Source organism: Colossoma macropomum, unplaced genomic scaffold, assembly GCF_904425465.1.
Source record: "Colossoma macropomum unplaced genomic scaffold, Colossoma_macropomum, whole genome shotgun sequence".
Classification (NCBI taxonomy): Eukaryota; Metazoa; Chordata; class Actinopteri; order Characiformes; family Serrasalmidae; genus Colossoma; species Colossoma macropomum.
Genome location: NW_023494805.1, coordinates 22,401,440 through 22,418,615, shown reverse-complemented (window position 1 = coordinate 22,418,615; position 17,176 = coordinate 22,401,440). Strand labels below are relative to the sequence as shown.

Below are 17,176 nucleotides of genomic sequence, written 5' to 3'. Positions count from 1 at the left end.
ACAGTTGTAGTACATACACTTAATGACAGCTGTGAACCCTGTACTGTCATTCTGAATGTAATTTATTTATGTGTGTGATTTGCCAGAAGAAAAAGACTGATTTATATTCATGCTTTTCCTTTCTGAAAGCAAAACCCATGTGGATTATTTCCAGTTCAGTGGTTCACAGGCAATATATCAAGGCTGTATTAACTCGTGCTTGTAGTGCCCTCTTCTGGCACTGCTGTAGCTAACTTATGCTTCTGATTCAGTCTCAGTAAAGGTTAGTTTTTGTGAGAGTGAAACTTTTATTGGTTAATACAAGTGTATTCAGAATTATAGCATTATCTTTTAACTCACCACAAAGTATAAACAAAAAATGTGAAAAATTAGTGCATTTAAGATTTCATCTAGTTATTTTGCCTACTTAATTAAAAGGATATGGAATGACAAATGGCCAAAGGCTCAGGTCAGTTTACAATAAGTGATTCAGTATAGCCAAAAAAAAAGAAACTTGTGCAAGGTCTCATACACTCAACACTGCAAACATTTTCGGAGAAGTTACTGGCTCAGAAAAGCTGTCCATTTGTGGACTAAAAGTACAAAGAAAATTCCAAGCGGCTTTTAAAAACTCAGTCTTTTGCCAGGTGAGCTGGGCTGAATGCTAAAGGCAGCAAGTCCCGCAGGCTTGTTTTCTTATAGGAACCATCTGGTTTGGTCAGGTAAATATCCCATTCTGTACCAAACTGACAGAAAGAGAGTGAAAGCAATTAACAAATACAGTGAGTGAATATGGTTACAGCACAAACAAAGTAATGTAAAGGTATTACACCATATAGTATTAATGACAGGATACATACTGTAATTTCACCATAAATACTGACAGCTTAATTCTACTTAAAATGCCACAACACCTAAAAATATGCACATGTGGAAGCTCTTACCTCCATTAGTACTTGTCGACAGGCCCCACAGGGTCCTACAAAACTATCTTTAATATCGCTATAATAAAGCAAAGGCAATTACTGTTAATTTTGCACCAAAAACAATTAATACCTAAGAACAATTGCCTAGAAGTGAAAATGTGTGCCCTGAAACTGATTTTCAGGTTCTAGTTTCAAATGAGCCATGAGCTCTCCATTTCAGTGTAATAGCAATTGATCCATGCTCCACCCACAAATACCCTCTTTCAAAGTAACGGTAGGTTGGAAAAGCTTTACAGATCAATGACAAAAATCCAATTCAACCTAACGAGAAACTGTAACTCTGTTTTAATCAAACTACATAGAAAAAGCCTTGAGGCTTAATGTGTGTTCTGCATTCTGTGTCCTGTAATCAAGTTAACGTTAGTATGATGGCGACCTAGTTTCGAGTAGCTACAACAACACAGTCCAGCTTGAAAGTGTAGCAGCGTAGCACTTTGAACTGGAAACTAGAGATGTGTGTTCTTGAAACAGCGACAGTGCTTTGGCACTATCAAAGGACCAAGTCACATGATTTCAGCAAACAAAGCTTCAATATGTCATCACTGTTTCAAAATATTCCAAAGGTTTGTGGTTTGACACCAACCAGGGGGTCAACCCTCAGGGTGAATCCGTGTCAAACGTACGTCACCTGCCGATCTCGAATCTGTTGTCGTAGTTTAGGCTCATATTAAAGTACTGATTCAAATGAAACTTGGCTGATCAGCAGTCAGTCAGTCAGTTTTGAGCAGATCAACTGACATATATACATACATCATCTAAACAGCTTATACTTCTGAGTCATGGCGGAGTGCTTGAGCCTATCCCAGCTGTCATTGGGCGGAAGGCAGGATACACCCTGGACAGGTCGCCAGATCAACTGACATAAAAACATTAAATCAAATTTTTAAATTAGGGCCAAAATCATGTAGACAAATTCAATATTATCATAATAAAAACATGAATATGTATGCTAGTAAATTCAGGTTTTGCGATGCAATTTGACAAGCAGGTTGTTTCCTTGAAACAGTGAATCATTTTTTAAACAGTTTGTGGTTTAAAACTCCCATTTCTCCCACTGGAAACTGTTTGATATGGAGCTACTCTGAATAAAATGCTCTACAATTTCTCATTAGTTCAAAAGGGATTTTTGCCAGTGTTCTGTGAAGCTCGCTCCACCTGGTGACAACTGCTACAAAAGAATTTATTTGTGGGTGGAACATGAATAGGTTATGAATAGGCCACGGTCCTAGTGGAAGAACAGGACAGAATGTACTACTATTTAACATACTTGACAATCAGTAAGTTACTCTGCTTGTACAGTGTATAAAAGCATGTACCTTACCATGTAACTGCTATAGCTGTAAAACTTCTGTGGCCCTCAGCTACAGCTCTCTGTATAGCTGTTCTCTCTGCACATACTGTAAGGCCGTAGGAAGCGTTTTCTACGTTACAGCCTGCCATATGCACACATAACACATGGCACATCAGGGTGTGTCACTGCCACTGAGAAATTTGCATGATTTAGCAGATGGGTAAAACTAGTTTTGCCAGAACTGAGAAAACACTAAGCAGTTAACTCCAGAATTTGCCCACTCATGAATTTACTTGTGTATTTTACCTGTGATTATGGTGCCTCCTGATGTCAAGATCGCAGCACCAACTGGAAAGCGGCTATATGGACAATAAGCCATTTCCCTTGCCTGCAAGCACTTTGCAACCAGTTCTGCAACTTGACCAATACAACAGATGAACGTATGAAAGAAACAAGCATTAAAACAAAAATGAATGAGTAGGCTAGCTTGACACTTCAAGTAAGTAATGATCTTCTACAATTTGAAAATGCACAGCCTAAAACTGACCCTATTGAAAACTATAGCTTTCAAGTCAGTAATTGGCAGGGATTCCTCCTTTTAAGCAAAACTTTCTCCTTGATCAATTTCATCTAAATGAATGTTCTGCAAGTTCTTATATTTATTTTAAAGTAATGCATGTATTATTCACAAATCTGTTTTTACTGTTATAGATCTACTCAATTTGACATATGTCTGTAATGTATAGCATCTGAGAGTTTGGTGGATTAGGTCTCCCAGTCTTGTTTTTTTCATTGGGCAGTCAGCATTCACAGTGTTGTTCTACTATAGACCCTCTCAACTGGGCCTCTGTTGTATTCCTTGGTTTGTTGTGGGCTTGACTTTGCTTATCTATACATTTGCTGTCAACAATACAATCAGTGATCACTGAGATTTTAAAATTAATCTAAGAGCCATTTTGAACATCTTCAAAAAAAGACCTTTTTTCACTTTGATAACAGTGGCATGTGCTATGGATTTCATCTGTGAATATTTATATATTATATTATTAATTTAAATATTTGCATCATTTCAATAGCCTTCTTAAAACTCACTTTTGATTATCTTGATGTAATGTGTTCCAGCCATGTTTGTGCCAAGTTCAGTCTTGATAAGCAGTGTACAATTACATTAGATTATCTAAAATAGGGCCTGAACTCTAATTCAGTCATGCTTGACAAGTTTTTTCTGATATGTCAAAAAAGTACAGGTTTCTGATGATAAGCTACCATGGACAACCACAACATTTAATGTACATATAATTAACATACAATTTCCTCACCATTACTTATTTCACCAGATGTATTTGTTTATATCTGCATTACCAATCATATCTGCAATATTAGTGATGGAACCCTTGAATCCTGACTTTGTTGCCTGAATATATATATATATATATATTAATATATAACACACGAGAGAGAGACAGCTAAGAACAAAGCTTGGTTGCAGATGTTTTATTTATTTATTCTAATATTAGTGTTTCTCTGAGGAAAAAAATGCTGTCCAAGTAAACATCTTTTAATTCTAATTTTCTAAACTGCCTAAACCTTTTGCACAGTACTGTCCATTAGGTTGTTTGTTTTTAGGTTACTCTTTCTGCTGCAACTCTAATAGATATACAGTCTACGACGGAGCCTCCACCTCTAAAACCTCTCTCTCACTGCAACAGATTAACAGTCCTGACTGACACAACCAGACAGACCACGAGCTCATGTGCTAATTGCTGCACTCTTGAGCAGTATGAATGTTAGGCTGTGAGCAGAAAATAGAGAAAACCAGTTAAGCATGTCTTACGCAACGTTAACCTACTTTATTTTTTCTTCAGGAAAGAACTAAGCTAGGCTAAACCTGGAGCTCAAGTTACCAGCACAGTGGAGCCTACAGTGCTGTTTCGAGCATCCACTGGGCTACAGGCTATTTACAGGTCATGTGCGTGCTGAAGCAAACGTTTTTCCTTAAACAAATGTATACTTACCAGCCATATCGTCTAAAAGGATAGAGACAGCATCTATTTAGTTATGAAACTTGCTAAAACATATCAGAAATAGCGGAAATAGGCGCTTGTATACAGTCTAGCATGACATGTGGTTTGTTCGCACCAATGTTTTGGTTCGCCGGGTCGTTAGTCCCCACCTGTATTCCGACAAATTCCGCCCTCTGCGCTGCGATTGGCTTGTAGTTCTCACTCAGAGCAGCTCGGAGATATTACCAGCCAATCAGGAGGCGGGACCGTTCAGCATACTGGTGGGAAAAACAACGCCTCGTGAGACCGTGTGCGCTGCTGTGCTTTTCATTGGCTGAGGTGCGACTACGTGTCATTGACCTCTGAGCCTGTTGGATCAGCGAGTGCTGCGCGAGCCTGACCACTAACAGCAGGCCATTAATTTTTAATGTACGTAAGAGGACCTTTATTACAAACAGAACTCACGTGCTGGTCATTCCAACATGAGTTAGATTGATAATATATATATTGGTTCACTAAATAAGCTCAATACAATATACATCTACCTAATGAGGCATTTTATTCACTTGCGGTCATTATGGTATACCCTTGAAAACAGCACCTTATGGACGGAATGCCACCATAACGCATTTGTACAGGAGATAAGATACGCAGCAGGTAAACACTATGAACACACACAAAAAGCACAAGTTGTTGAGCCAAAATGCAAACAGGTAAAGGGTCCTCTGACAGTAGTGTCTCACATTCGAAGAATCATAGTTTGGCGGATATATGGAGTAAACCCAGAAGGTTCCTGAAAAACAAATTAGAAACAATTAGAAACAATATAAGATTTATTCAGAATCAACTGCTCACTTCTTAACTGTTTACTGACTCTTTACAACAAAGTTGCTTGTACTTCTTTGCCTGATTATGACATAAAATACAAAATATATACACTTTCTTTGTAAAACTGAATATGTTATATATACAACTAATATATAAAGAATATATAAATGATAAAATAAGTGTTGCCATATGGCAACAGAATGCGACAAAAGAACTGCGATCTGCAATTCATACAGTTGGAGTAAACAAATACACTGATGTTGGTCAACTTTCTTACATCACAATTTTTTAAAATAAATACAATTATTTTGTACCTTTTCCATATTCTCAGAGCATGTATGCATATATGGCAGATATGCACATTATGTTTTTCATGACTCAAAGATGAATGTGGCAGTGTGATGCACTGAAGTGCTGATGTGCTGTTGCCACATTTTATATTTAGTTTTATTTTTTCCAATATGTTAAACTTATCAAATAAATGCCATATTTACTTATATTCACTCAGAAAATCGACAAAACATGTCATTTGAACAGAGATATTCGAACTTTTGCATTCGACTGCAGTAGGGGGTTTTAATCTCATGAAGATCAAACTCTGAGTAAAACTCTAGGAATGACTGGGTTACCAAAGCTTCATGGCACAGTTAACTGAGTGAGTTTTACACTCTGTTATTGAAATATTGCATATGGTTTGTGCCTTGTGATTAACACAAACTCATATACAGTGCTGTGAAAAAGTATTTACCTCTTCACAATTTTTTCAAACTACTTTTAATATTAGATAAAAATAACTGAAGGAAACACAACATGCTGTTATTAAATGATGATTATTGATGGACAAATGCTGTTTAGCCCTGCCTGGCCGTGTTTGAAAAAGTAATTGGCCCTTAGCTACTAAATCAACCACTTAAACAAATTCAATTGACTATATGGTTCAATTTGACTAGCCCCACCAAGGCATGATTACTGCCAGACCTGCTGAATCTAAACATCACTTAAATAGAACCTGTCTGGCAATGTGAAGCAGGTTAGAAGGTCTCAAAAAGCAGCACATGATGCCATGTTCTGAAAAGATTCAAAGACAGGTGCAAAACGAAGTCAGTGAAATCTACAAGCCATTGCTAAGGCTCTGGGACTCCAGCGAACCACACTGAGCCGTTATCCACAAATGAAGAAAACTTGGAACAGTGGTGAACCTTTCCAGGAGTGGCATCAACGACTCCAGGAGGTCACAAAAGAACCCAGATGAATATGCAGGCCTTACTTGCCTCAGTTAAATTCAATGTACATAATTCCACAATAAGAAAGACACTGGGCAAAAATGGCATCCATGGTAGAGTTGCAAGGCACAAACCACTGCTGACCAAAAGGAACACAAAGGCTCATCTCGCATTTATCAAAAACTTCTACATGACCCACAAGACTTTTGGGATAATATTCTGTGGATTCAAAGGTGGAACTTTTTGGAAAACAGGGGTCCTGTTACATCTGGCGTAAAGCTAACATAGCATTCCACTGTAAGAATATCATACCAACAGTCAAACATGATGGTGGTAGTGTGATGGTCTTGGGCTGCTGAGTTTCTGCAGAACCTGAATGATTTTTCATAATTGATGGAACCATGAATTCTGCTCTCTGTCAGAAAATCCTGAAGGAGAATGTTCACCTATCTGAAGCTCAACTGCAGTTGGGTCATGCAGCAGGACAATGATCTGAAGCACACAAGCAAGTCCACCTCTGAATGGCTCAATAGAAACATAATTAAGGTTTTGGAGTTGCCAAGTCAAAGTCCTGACTTGAGTCCCATTGAGATGTTGTGGCAAGGCCTTAAATGGTCAGGGCTTAAAACCCCTCCAGTGCAGCCGAATTAAAACAATTCTGCAACGAAGAGTGGGCCATAATTCCTCCACAGTGACATAAAAGACTCTGCATTTTGTATTTACTTGTGTTATCTTATTTTTATAATAAAATTTGTTGGAAGATCTGAAATATTTAAATGTGATCAATTAGCAGTGTGAGGGGCACATATTTCTTCACAGCACTGTAGCAGCCTTTAATAACTCTGTGATCTTAAATTTTTATCTTCTAGTTTTTCTTTCTCTACCATTTCTTCCTCAGTCCCATTCCTTGATTACCTGTAAGCATCCAACCGATGCTGAAGAGGAGGATGCCAAAAATGCTGACGGTGCAGAGCTGACTCAGGGTTCCTTCATGCAGGGTGTTCTTCAGGTAGGCCAGCATCAGTGAAATGACACCACATACTCCGATCATAATCAGATAGGTGGGGATGTGAGGCTGGACTGGACACTCATGGAAATGAATGGTTCCTACAATTGATTGAATAATTCAAGGAATATTGTGTACTTTCATAATGTGGGTAATACAGGACTAAAGAAAACACAGTGATGCAGTCAAGGTTTTCTGGGCTCTTGTCAGGAACATGACTAATATTAATCATATTAGATTAAGTGATTATGTAGCTGTGGTGCATTTTTTTGCTGATTGTTGATTATCAATTTGACAGTCTTGGAATAAAAGAAAGCCAGTCAACCCCCTAAATGTCCAGGGCCTACCTACACACTTCATTAACCCAAGCATAACTCAGCCAGTTTGCATTGAAGTCCCTGTAGTTATAAGCCTTAGTATGTAGTAAGCCTAGGATTTTAGGGGTTAAGGGTCCTGTCACCGCACGTTGCTACACTGCATGCTGTTGAACCCAAGTCTGCCTTTTTGTATTTTACATTGTGTATATATATATATATATATATATATATAATATATATATATATATATATATATATATATGTATATATTCTTCCAATAAGCAAAATAATAAATGAAAATCAATAAACCTGTTAAGGTAAATGTAAAACCACTCACAAACAGAACTTAATATGCACTTTACCTAATCCTGCAGCTGCTATCAGAACCATCCATGCAATTAGATTCAGTGTCACTAAAAGGCAAAACAAGCAGTCAAAAATATGTTGTTGTGAAGACCACAAATAACGACATGAATGTTTTTATTATGCCAAAATATTCAACACAGATTTTAGTAATATAAATCCTAGCATATCTCTTACCAATAAATGATTTATAGGCACCAGCTCTTTCTGCAGCCACCATCTCCAGTGTGTTCACCAGGAATAAATATTAATATTAGCTATACTAATTTGTACTGGGATTTCCGTTCGTCTCAATAAAATGAAATACTGAAAGAAGATCATTTGACAAACAGTTTTAGTTTTACTGTGCTGTGTGAGTCCTGGCTCACTTTAACTGCACTGTGGTGATGAGGATTGCCTAAGAGCTTTGAGACATCTTCCTCCCTGAGGTAAGGCATTGAGAAACCTTTTAAGCCAGGCCTACAAGAGTATTTTTAACTGATGTCCAGAGTATGATTACAATATTATATGTGCCTTTGGCTGTCAAGCATTAGGTGACTTTGTGTAGTTTTAGTTGTACTTAAACAGATTACATTATTAATACATTCATATTACATTTTACATCACAGATATTCTCACTGATTTTCATCTGACACCACACTCACCATGCTCATCCTCACCACTTAAAAGCCACAGAGATCCCAAGTATAAAGGTTCTAAATTTTTCTTGGTAGGATGTACAGAGGGATGATATTTAATAAGTGCAGAAAATATATATTATGTGGAGGTTTTTTCACATTTAAAGGTTCTTCATACTCACACATCTTATTTACAAAATATTTGTTTAAAGAATAATCCATTGTAAGGTTCATTTGGGAACCAAAATGGTTATTCTACAGCATCGCTTAAACAAACCCATTTGGTACTTTTAAAACCCCTTAACATTTACTCACCCACTCGCAGACTTCTATTAACATGAAGGGGAATTCAGTTTGAAAGGGGAATTCAATTTTCTGCATATTTAAGTGGTTAAGATGTGAACAGAGTCAGAGTAACTCAAATTGGTGGTGATATGAACCAGACTTCCAAATTATCCAAAGCCTCTAAAAGCTGCATCATATATAAAGTTATACATTAATGGTTACAAATACATAGTCTGATTCTTGAGATGTTGTTTCCAACAGTTTAGCGGTAAGCCTTTTTAAAAATCTATTCATGGTACAGAGATACATACAGGGCACTGTAAGGCAAAATAGTTCCTAAAAAATTACATTAATAACATAGGATTCTCTTTTATTATATATATTATATATATTTTATTATAATTATATTATATTTTTTATAATATATATATTTTATATTTATTGCGTTTTATCTTTAATCATATAGAATTTATAGACATAAAAAGAATTCTTGCATACAAAATGGAATATTGTCCCCAAGTGAAGTATTGCTTTGAGCTCCTGTGACTTTAGAAACAGCCCTGATCATTTTCCGTTGATTTACATGAAGTTACTGAATTATAAGCTTTAGGCATTGGACATCCGTGAATGTTAAGTAGTTTTAAGTGACTTTCAAGAGTGTTTGAGATTCAATGCGTGGCAGAATAAAAGTAACAGTGTAGGTTCAGTTGACTGTTTTTTCCTTTCTGAATCACTGTACTAATGTTCCACATGTGCTCTGTGGTTATGAAGCAACAGTGAAACAGAAGCATTATGGGTCTAGAGGCAGGATGTGATGTAGATGGATATGAGGCAAGAAACAACAGCTATCAGATGACAACAGGAACCATATTTTTTAATCCATACGTTTGTTACACTTTCGCTGTTGACTCACATTTCGACTCATTTGAACTGAACTCACAGAGGCCTTTCAGTTAGGAAAATGTAGCTGCTCATGCAGAAACAGGAGGTTACTGTATTCTGATGTTGTATAAGTCACAAAGGACATAATGCAACCAGTAACATGGCCGTAATGTCCAACATATAAGTGGAACATGAACATATTACAAATGTTATATTAGAGCTAAGTGTTCTCTCTAGCTATCTCAAGAATCAGAGTTATGTATTATAAATTCACAGATTTGATTCAAATTTGTGGAGTGCTCCTTAGATTTGTTGTAAACCTTGTTAGAAGTGAGCAAGAAATTATATGATTAAATGGCTTTGTTTGTATGCTTGATTTTGACTTCATGACAACTATTTGTACGCTTAAACTTAACTGACATCCAAGATATTGTCTAAATCTAAATGAAGCCAAAGTCATACTACACAATGTTAAACCATTATTATAAATAAACACTCCATTAATAAACCATTAATATTAATAAAGACTCCACCAACAAAATTAGTGGAGACGTTTTATTGAATGAATCCAGACATTTCCTAAAATTGTACTCAGTTAACATTTTATAAGAGTAAAAACAGCAACATGAAGTATAAAAGTAACATTTATGAGAATGGATTTATGATTACAACTGGACATTATTGGACAATTTTACTTTTGAATAATTCTAAAATAACAATGAAACATCTACATTTAGGTTTTGAAACTACAAAAGGGCACATCAGGGTTATTTTACTTCAGTCAGGAAGATATTGCTCTTAAATCTTAATCTGCAGTTGTGCGTAATCATTTTCATTTTCAGTTTCATCTCACATCATTCTCAGGATACTGTGTTTATACAGCATTTCTTTGGAACTCTGTTTTCACACCATGTTTTGTAGCACTGGCACAGCAGCAGTAGTGGTATCATAACATATATGGCGTTTGTAATCCAGAAGGCAACCTCATAGAGTATCCTCTCACAATACTCTGCAGACCAACGGGACTCGTAGTTTGGTCGATATGCTGTGTATACAAAAACACTACCTGCAACAGAATATGAAATGTAATCACCAATCCTGATGTGAAATTCTTCCTTAAATGTAATGAGCACTTTCACTTCGTCATTTCAATTCGTCATTTTTATTCCTTTTTTTTCCTGAAAAGGGCGGATGGGAACAATTATGAACACCCTAAAGCAGGCCATACCATTTTTTAACTGTTAACACCATTGAGCTTAAATGATCTGTTCTTTGTGTCCCTGGTCATTTTAAGTATGATTTATAATATCATATCTTTATTATATCATTTAAAAGATAAAATTACTAGGTGTGTCTCAAAGAGCGCCTAGTTAAGTATGGTACTGCCAAGGGAATAAGAAATTTTTAAGGTGTCTCATTGTAAAAGTAATTTTGTTTCTCTACATTTCTTGGCTTTCTTTAACTCTCACCTGTGATGAACCAGATAGGACAAAAAACGAGGAGCAGAAAATTGAGAATTCTGCATATTAGAATGACCTTGCCATCTGATTGTCTACAATAAAAGATAGGGAATGTCTGTAGACACAGACAGGCCACTCCTCCCACCAGCAGGTAAATAGGAACCATTGGCTGCTTTGGGCAGTCATAAAGGTGTTTTGCCCCTTTAAGAGAACACAGAAGAGTACAGTTAGAATTATATGGCTTTAGAAATATTATTACAGTGTTCTGAGTTAATCAATATTACAGTAAAAAAAATACAGTTCCCCTTTATGCATAAGAGGCCAGATTATATTCACTCACCTAAGACAATGATGACCACAGGCAAAAGACTTAAAAGGATGCTCATTCTTACTGGAAGTAAAGAAGGTGGGGGGGGCATTTTAGTTAGAGACTGCTTAAACATTAAACATATTAAACATCATAGGTTATATTATATTTTATGAAGACCCGTATCTACAGCATACGGTGCAAAAGTCAGAGACCATCCTTCATTTATTTAATTTCCAGTCAAAATATCTATTAAGTTTAAGTTATTAATTTTTCAGCATTGGGCAAAGAGCAGAAGACATATATTTAACAGAAAATTACACAAAAGCCTCAACAAGTAAATATAATATCGAATTTCAGTGTTTAGTGTGTCCATCCTTTGTCTTTATTACAGCTTCCATTCCTTTTGAGAGACTTGCTTTCAGTTTTTTAAAGAAATCTGCAAGAATGTTTTTCTATACTTTCAAAGTTTCGTTGTAGAAGTTGCACTTTCTGCTTCTCATGACCCAAGTAATCCCAAACATGTTCAGTGATGGTGAGGTCTGGACTCTGGGGTGACCAGTCCATTGTTCTGAGAACAACAGCAGCTTCTTTTTTTGATTTGCAGATTTTCATCTTTTTATCTGTTTCTTTTTCTCAGTAACAGCTTCTTGACAGCTGCACATCCCTTCAGACACATAGTGTTGAGTTGTCTTCTCACATTGGTCCTACACTGTCCTGTTCTCTTTTTCTGATGTATCATATGTGTTATTCTTGCTATTTCACAGTGTGTTCTGTGGAATATTCTTGAGATTCTTTTCTTCTAGGGCCACCATTCACCCCCCTGAGTATTACTCCTCCCATTTATAGCCTAAAGTTTTGGGTATAATTCTGTCCTGGCGCATTGTTGTGCACTGTTAGAAGTTGAAGCATGGCTTTTGTTGACTCTCCCTATATTTACCTCTCTATTTATCTTTCCTTCTATTCTGCTCTCAAAGTCACATGGCCACATTCTTTTGTGTAAAATATTCTCCATTAAACCAGATTATAAGAGCAGTGAATTAGTGTGCATTGAGTGCACTAAAGGTTGTTGTATTTTAACATGTGTTTAAAACATTTGCCCTAAAAGATCACCTGTCACCAAGGCATAAACATTACATAACTCTGTAATGTAATGAGGGGATCTGTATACACTGTGTGTGTGGGAACTCTCTCTCTCACACACATATATATACGCATAAAACTTTACTCATAAAAAAAACACGAACTTTCAGTCCTTCATTTAAAACTTTGAGAATCACAGTCCTAACATTGACCCTACATAATAAGTTTATCTTACTTCAGTCTACAGTACCTTTTGTTCCACATTGTGAAATTATATTGACCTTATAGTTCTCTGCTGTAGATCTGACAATGTGGAACAAAAACTACTGCATGCACGTTCTGTTTCAGTTTCAGAGTCATGAGTCACACACGGGTGACACATTCCCGTACAGTATTTGCTCAGAAAAGAATGAAACCTGTGCTACTGCACCCATTCTTCTAACTTCCATGCCCTTGAAGATGTAATTGAGAGTAATCTGATCATGTACTACCAAACCGTTTCAGTAAATACATACATGACAGAGAAGAGTAAGTAAACACAGGTGACAGATGTGCAAAAACTATAGGGTACCTACCACTCAATAAGAACCTTGTTCTTCATCTTCAATACAGTAATTCAGTCCATATGAATTTTTATGCTTACCAATTAAGATTGGTAATATTGGTATGTTTACTGTGGTTTAACCTACATCAGATCCACAACATTATCTATGGTTATGTGAACACTGTGTATGGGACAAGAAAACAGTTGCTATAATTACTATGTACAGGGTTACACTTTAATTTACAGTCTGTTTTCATAAAATTACAGACAATTTACCAGTAAATGCATCAATTAACAAAGAACAAATTAGTGTACCAGAAAAAAGGTACTTCCTGAGTATCCCTGAATTTTTTGCACTTTTGTCACTTGTACTTATCTACTGCTCTGTATCATGTATACATGAGTTTCTTGAAATAAGTTTGGTAGTAATTACCACTTATTTGTAGCTTCGAAAACATTAAATGCTAAAACATGTTATGTACTTTATTGATCCTACAAGGGAAATTTGACATTTTGCTGCCTAACTTTGCTCAGTCTGGGAGCAGCACAGTGTTGCCAGCAGAGCAGTACCACCTGGGGCAGCGGGGTTGTGGTGGTGGGAGTTAAGTCTTTGGCCAAGGGCATAACCAGGTGTTCCCAGTCATGAGATTTGAACTTGTAACCTTCTGGTTGCTGGCTCACCTCTTCTACCACTACCACTAGATTAGTTCATCTTTACTTTGTGCAATTTCAAATTATGCACAAGTATTACTTATAAGTCCTGCCTTCTGCCCAGTGACAGCTGGGATAGGTTCCAGAACCCCCCTGCAACCCAGAATGATAAGCGGCTTGGATAATGTGTGTATGTGTGTGTGTTACTTGTAAGTGTTACATATGTACTATTAAACTCTAGTACTGCTGTCTGCTGTACATATTTTGACGTTTTTCTGTAGGTTACTATGTATACACAAAGTCTGTACCAGAAGTAGCACATATTTACCTGTTAAATGCTGGAGCCTTACCACATTGTAAAATAAAGGGGCATTGTTTTTGGTGTTTTTTGTTTTATCTTTTTGCTGTTGTTGTACCTATATTCACAAACTGCAAGTCTTTTCTTTGCTTACAAATATATTTTAAACTTTCATTTTACACCTAAACTCAAAACTGTCTTAGGCTTTCAGTCCAGGGCACAGCTCTGCATTTCAACAAGATGTAAATTACACAGTTTAAAAAAGACAATGCCGGCAGATACCTGAGCAGGTGGAGCCTCCAGCAATTAAGACGTCAGAGGCAAATCCCATCTTAATCTGTCTTTAGTCCTCTCTTTCTGAATAGCGCAGAAAAACAGCCAACAGCACGAGGAAAGATTAGCTCTAACAATAATCAGTTCATTGTTAACTATAAAGAACAGAACGCACCAAGATAGAAGACAGAAATTCACATTTGCTCACCTGTGAAGGTAGTGAATCTGTGGCAGATGCTCAATGCTGTCTTTCCAGATGGAGAATGATGTATGCTTAAATCTCATTTCCTAACAGTTTCAACTCCACCCACCATGGATGAATCAATAGTCATGATCTTTAAAGCTAACATTTGTATTCAGAAAGCCAGTCAAACTGGCTGAGGATGCCAAAGAGAAACATCTATTAATGGCACACCTGAGCTAGTAGATTATGCCCTGTGGTGAAAGCAAAAGACAACTTGGCGATCCACCTGTCGTGCGGTTTCAAAAGGGTTCTCAAACAACACTTGCTTTTAGTAAAGCTTCATTATTTTTTAAAGATACTGACTTTACATAATGACTAGGATAAGCAAGCACATAGTTCTATGTACACACAGAATCTGTCACATTTTGTCAAAGCTGCACATTCTGTAAAACATATTTCTGAATGAAAACATACAATGTTGGAGAGGTTTCGCTGTAGTCTTTGAAGTTTTTCCAGTGTTAAGAAGCACTGCTTCTTCTATATAAAGTGCATCTTTAGGAGTTGGCAATCAATGTTTTGTTTATTGTTGTTAACACAGAAATGAATATGGTTAGGGCTCATGTTTCCTCATGCTGTTGGCTAATGACAACGCAATACTAAATGAATTTGACAGCAGAGGGCTTAGTGAAGTGGATTCAGACGGGAGAGATGAGAACCAAAACTAGATTCAGTAATACATAATCTGCAGTGGTTAATGTTGTGTGCGTTGACACTACAAACCAGAAACTCATGTTCCAGCACAGTAGGAAGGATAAATACTTTATACTTGACCTGTATAGATTAACCTGCCTAAAAGGGAGTGTATGTGTAGGAGTGAGAGGTGTGCTGCTTGGACTGTTGAGCCAATATATAACTATTCTTCACAAGCAGAGAGCTGGTTTATAACTTCTGCTCTTACTACACAGTACCAACAGGAAACCTCTATAAAATAAAAACAGTAGGATCTACTGGAAATATTTCCAACAAACATTACCTTACACCAACTGTGCGACAAAACATACTGATAACTCATTATTTCTACATTATTTCACCTCTGACAAAACCATACATTGCAAAATCGGGGAAACTGATCAAAAGATCATATTAACATAACTTTCAAAACCACTGTTGATGCAAGTGCCTCCTCCTCAGGGTTAAGCCTCTTACCTGATGTCTAACCCTCAGTGTACATCACATCAAGATAAAATATTAAGTTGGCTTTTTTTTAGTTGTTTGATTTTTAGTTGATTGACCATCACACTACCACCGCCATGTTTGACTGTTGGTATTGCATTCTTATGGCAGAATGCGGTGTTTGTTTTACACCACGTTGTAACGGGATCCATGTCTTCCAAAAAGTTCTACCTTTGATTCACCAATCCACGGAATATTATCCCAAAATCTTGGGGCTCATCTAGATGTTTTTGGCAAATGTAAAACAAGCCTTTGCATTTCTGGTCATCAGCACCTTGCAACTCTCTCATGGATGCCATTTTTGCCCAGTGTCTTTCTTATAGTGGAATAGTGTACACTGACCTTAACTGAGGCAAGTGAGACCTGCAGTTCTTTAGATGTTCGTCATTGAAATTTTGCGTGGCCGGCCACTCTTGTTCCAAGTTTTCTTCATTTGAGGATAATGGCTCTTGCTGTGACAATAGATGAAATTGGGAAGTGGGCTAATACTTTTTCACAGCGCTGTAATATATATAGTAAACACCCCTGGACACAATCAAGTACACAGTGGTGTTGTGCCTTAGGGAACACTCTTTCAGATACATCACACCTAGGATAAAAAGTTGAGGAACACAGAATTGAGGTTGTTTAAAATGTATCACAATGACCCTCTTTGTAGTTTCAGTGCATTTTGGTTACTTTACTATGGTGGCTGATAAGACTTAACCTTTAACTAAAAAGATAGCCAATATCACTGTATTGAAAATGAGCAGGAATTGCTGTAGAAGGCAACTATAAAAATTCAAATAGCAATACCAGATATGACAGATAACTACTGTAGTACAGCTATGATATGTCAAAAAGCTAATGAGCCAGTCAAGTTAACCATGAACTTACTGGAATGTGAGTCTCTGTGATCGTATCAACTTCTGTCAGTAATTTTCAATCACAGATATTCAGTCTCCTTTGAGAGTCCTCCCAAGACATTTTTTACAGCTCATTTCTGTTGTTTTGTGACTGGCTTTGCCAGCATTTCTGAAAATGTGTTTTCTGTATTTGCAGCATGTTTGTGAAGTATAGATCAGGTGTTATCATTTTGATTAAAGGGTTTTCTGAATTTGCATTGCATTTATGAGTGCAACATATTTTTCATTATACTGTGCATAGTGTCTTGCTGGCCATCATACTTAAGTCATTGGGAGTGATGCAAATAATCATGTATATTTTTTTTTATCATTTGTAACCCAGAGCACTTAAACAGGTAACAGACAATAATGGAGAAGAATTACATTTGAATGAATTTGCCATTTATTCATCCAGGAAGAAAAGTCAGGTTCAGAATGTTAGTCAGTGAGTTAACAGGTCTGTACCGCTGCACATGTAC

The 17,176-nt window shown here is 36.7% G+C and overlaps 3 protein-coding genes across 4 annotated transcripts; all 3 read right to left on the bottom strand.

Moving 5' to 3' along the window:
- Positions 1–278: 278 nt before the first annotated feature.
- Positions 279–4,560, bottom strand: zgc:103586. Its single transcript, XM_036596681.1, has 5 exons — positions 4,272–4,560; positions 2,563–2,673; positions 2,287–2,398; positions 924–981; positions 279–725 (listed from the first exon to the last, which is right to left on the bottom strand). The coding sequence occupies exons 1-5, from the start codon at positions 4,276–4,278 to the stop codon at positions 612–614; spliced, it is 402 nt and encodes a 133-aa protein (XP_036452574.1). The 5' UTR covers positions 4,279–4,560; the 3' UTR covers positions 279–611.
- Positions 4,561–4,861: 301 nt separating this feature from the next.
- Positions 4,862–8,374, bottom strand: LOC118825380 (transmembrane protein 272-like). The gene is made up of 4 exons (XM_036595966.1): positions 8,174–8,374; positions 7,996–8,046; positions 7,226–7,417; positions 4,862–5,052 (listed from the first exon to the last, which is right to left on the bottom strand). Exons 1-4 carry the CDS (start codon positions 8,214–8,216, stop codon positions 4,862–4,864), a joined length of 477 nt encoding a protein of 158 aa, XP_036451859.1. The 5' UTR covers positions 8,217–8,374.
- Positions 8,375–10,541: 2,167 nt separating this feature from the next.
- LOC118825835 (transmembrane protein 272-like) lies at positions 10,542–14,650 on the bottom strand. 2 transcript variants are annotated; one of them, XM_036596679.1, is made up of 5 exons: positions 14,605–14,650; positions 14,406–14,480; positions 11,581–11,631; positions 11,250–11,441; positions 10,542–10,846 (listed from the first exon to the last, which is right to left on the bottom strand). In XM_036596679.1, exons 2-5 carry the CDS (start codon positions 14,452–14,454, stop codon positions 10,641–10,643), a joined length of 498 nt encoding a protein of 165 aa, XP_036452572.1. In that variant the 5' UTR covers positions 14,455–14,480; positions 14,605–14,650; the 3' UTR covers positions 10,542–10,640. The 2 variants fall into 2 exon arrangements, with proteins under 2 accessions (XP_036452572.1, XP_036452573.1); XM_036596680.1 differs by lacking the exon at positions 14,605–14,650 and having other exon boundaries at positions 14,406–14,580.
- Between the last annotated feature and the right edge of the window lie 2,526 nt (positions 14,651–17,176).

Excerpts from the sequence above, each read along its gene's own strand:
- LOC118825835 (XM_036596679.1), bottom strand. The coding sequence starts at position 14,454 with ATGGGATTTGCCTCTGACGTCTTAATTGCTGGAGGCTCCACCTGCTCA. Across the intron at positions 11,442-11,580 it reads TGTGGTCATCATTGTCTTAG|GGGCAAAACACCTTTATGAC; the intron begins GTGAGTGAATAT and ends GTTCTCTTAAAG. Across the intron at positions 10,847-11,249 it reads TCCTATCTGGTTCATCACAG|GTAGTGTTTTTGTATACACA; the intron begins GTGAGAGTTAAA and ends ATTCTGTTGCAG.
- zgc:103586 (XM_036596681.1), bottom strand. Across the intron at positions 2,399-2,562 it reads AGGAGGCACCATAATCACAG|GCTGTAACGTAGAAAACGCT; the intron begins GTAAAATACACA and ends TGCATATGGCAG. Across the intron at positions 982-2,286 it reads ACAGCTATAGCAGTTACATG|CGATATTAAAGATAGTTTTG; the intron begins GTAAGGTACATG and ends GCTTTATTATAG.
- LOC118825380 (XM_036595966.1), bottom strand. The coding sequence starts at position 8,216 with ATGGTGGCTGCAGAAAGAGCTGGTGCCTATAAATCATTTATTG. Across the intron at positions 7,418-7,995 it reads GATAGCAGCTGCAGGATTAG|GAACCATTCATTTCCATGAG; the intron begins GTAAAGTGCATA and ends AATCAATTGTAG. Across the intron at positions 5,053-7,225 it reads CATCGGTTGGATGCTTACAG|GAACCTTCTGGGTTTACTCC; the intron begins GTAATCAAGGAA and ends TTTGTTTTTCAG.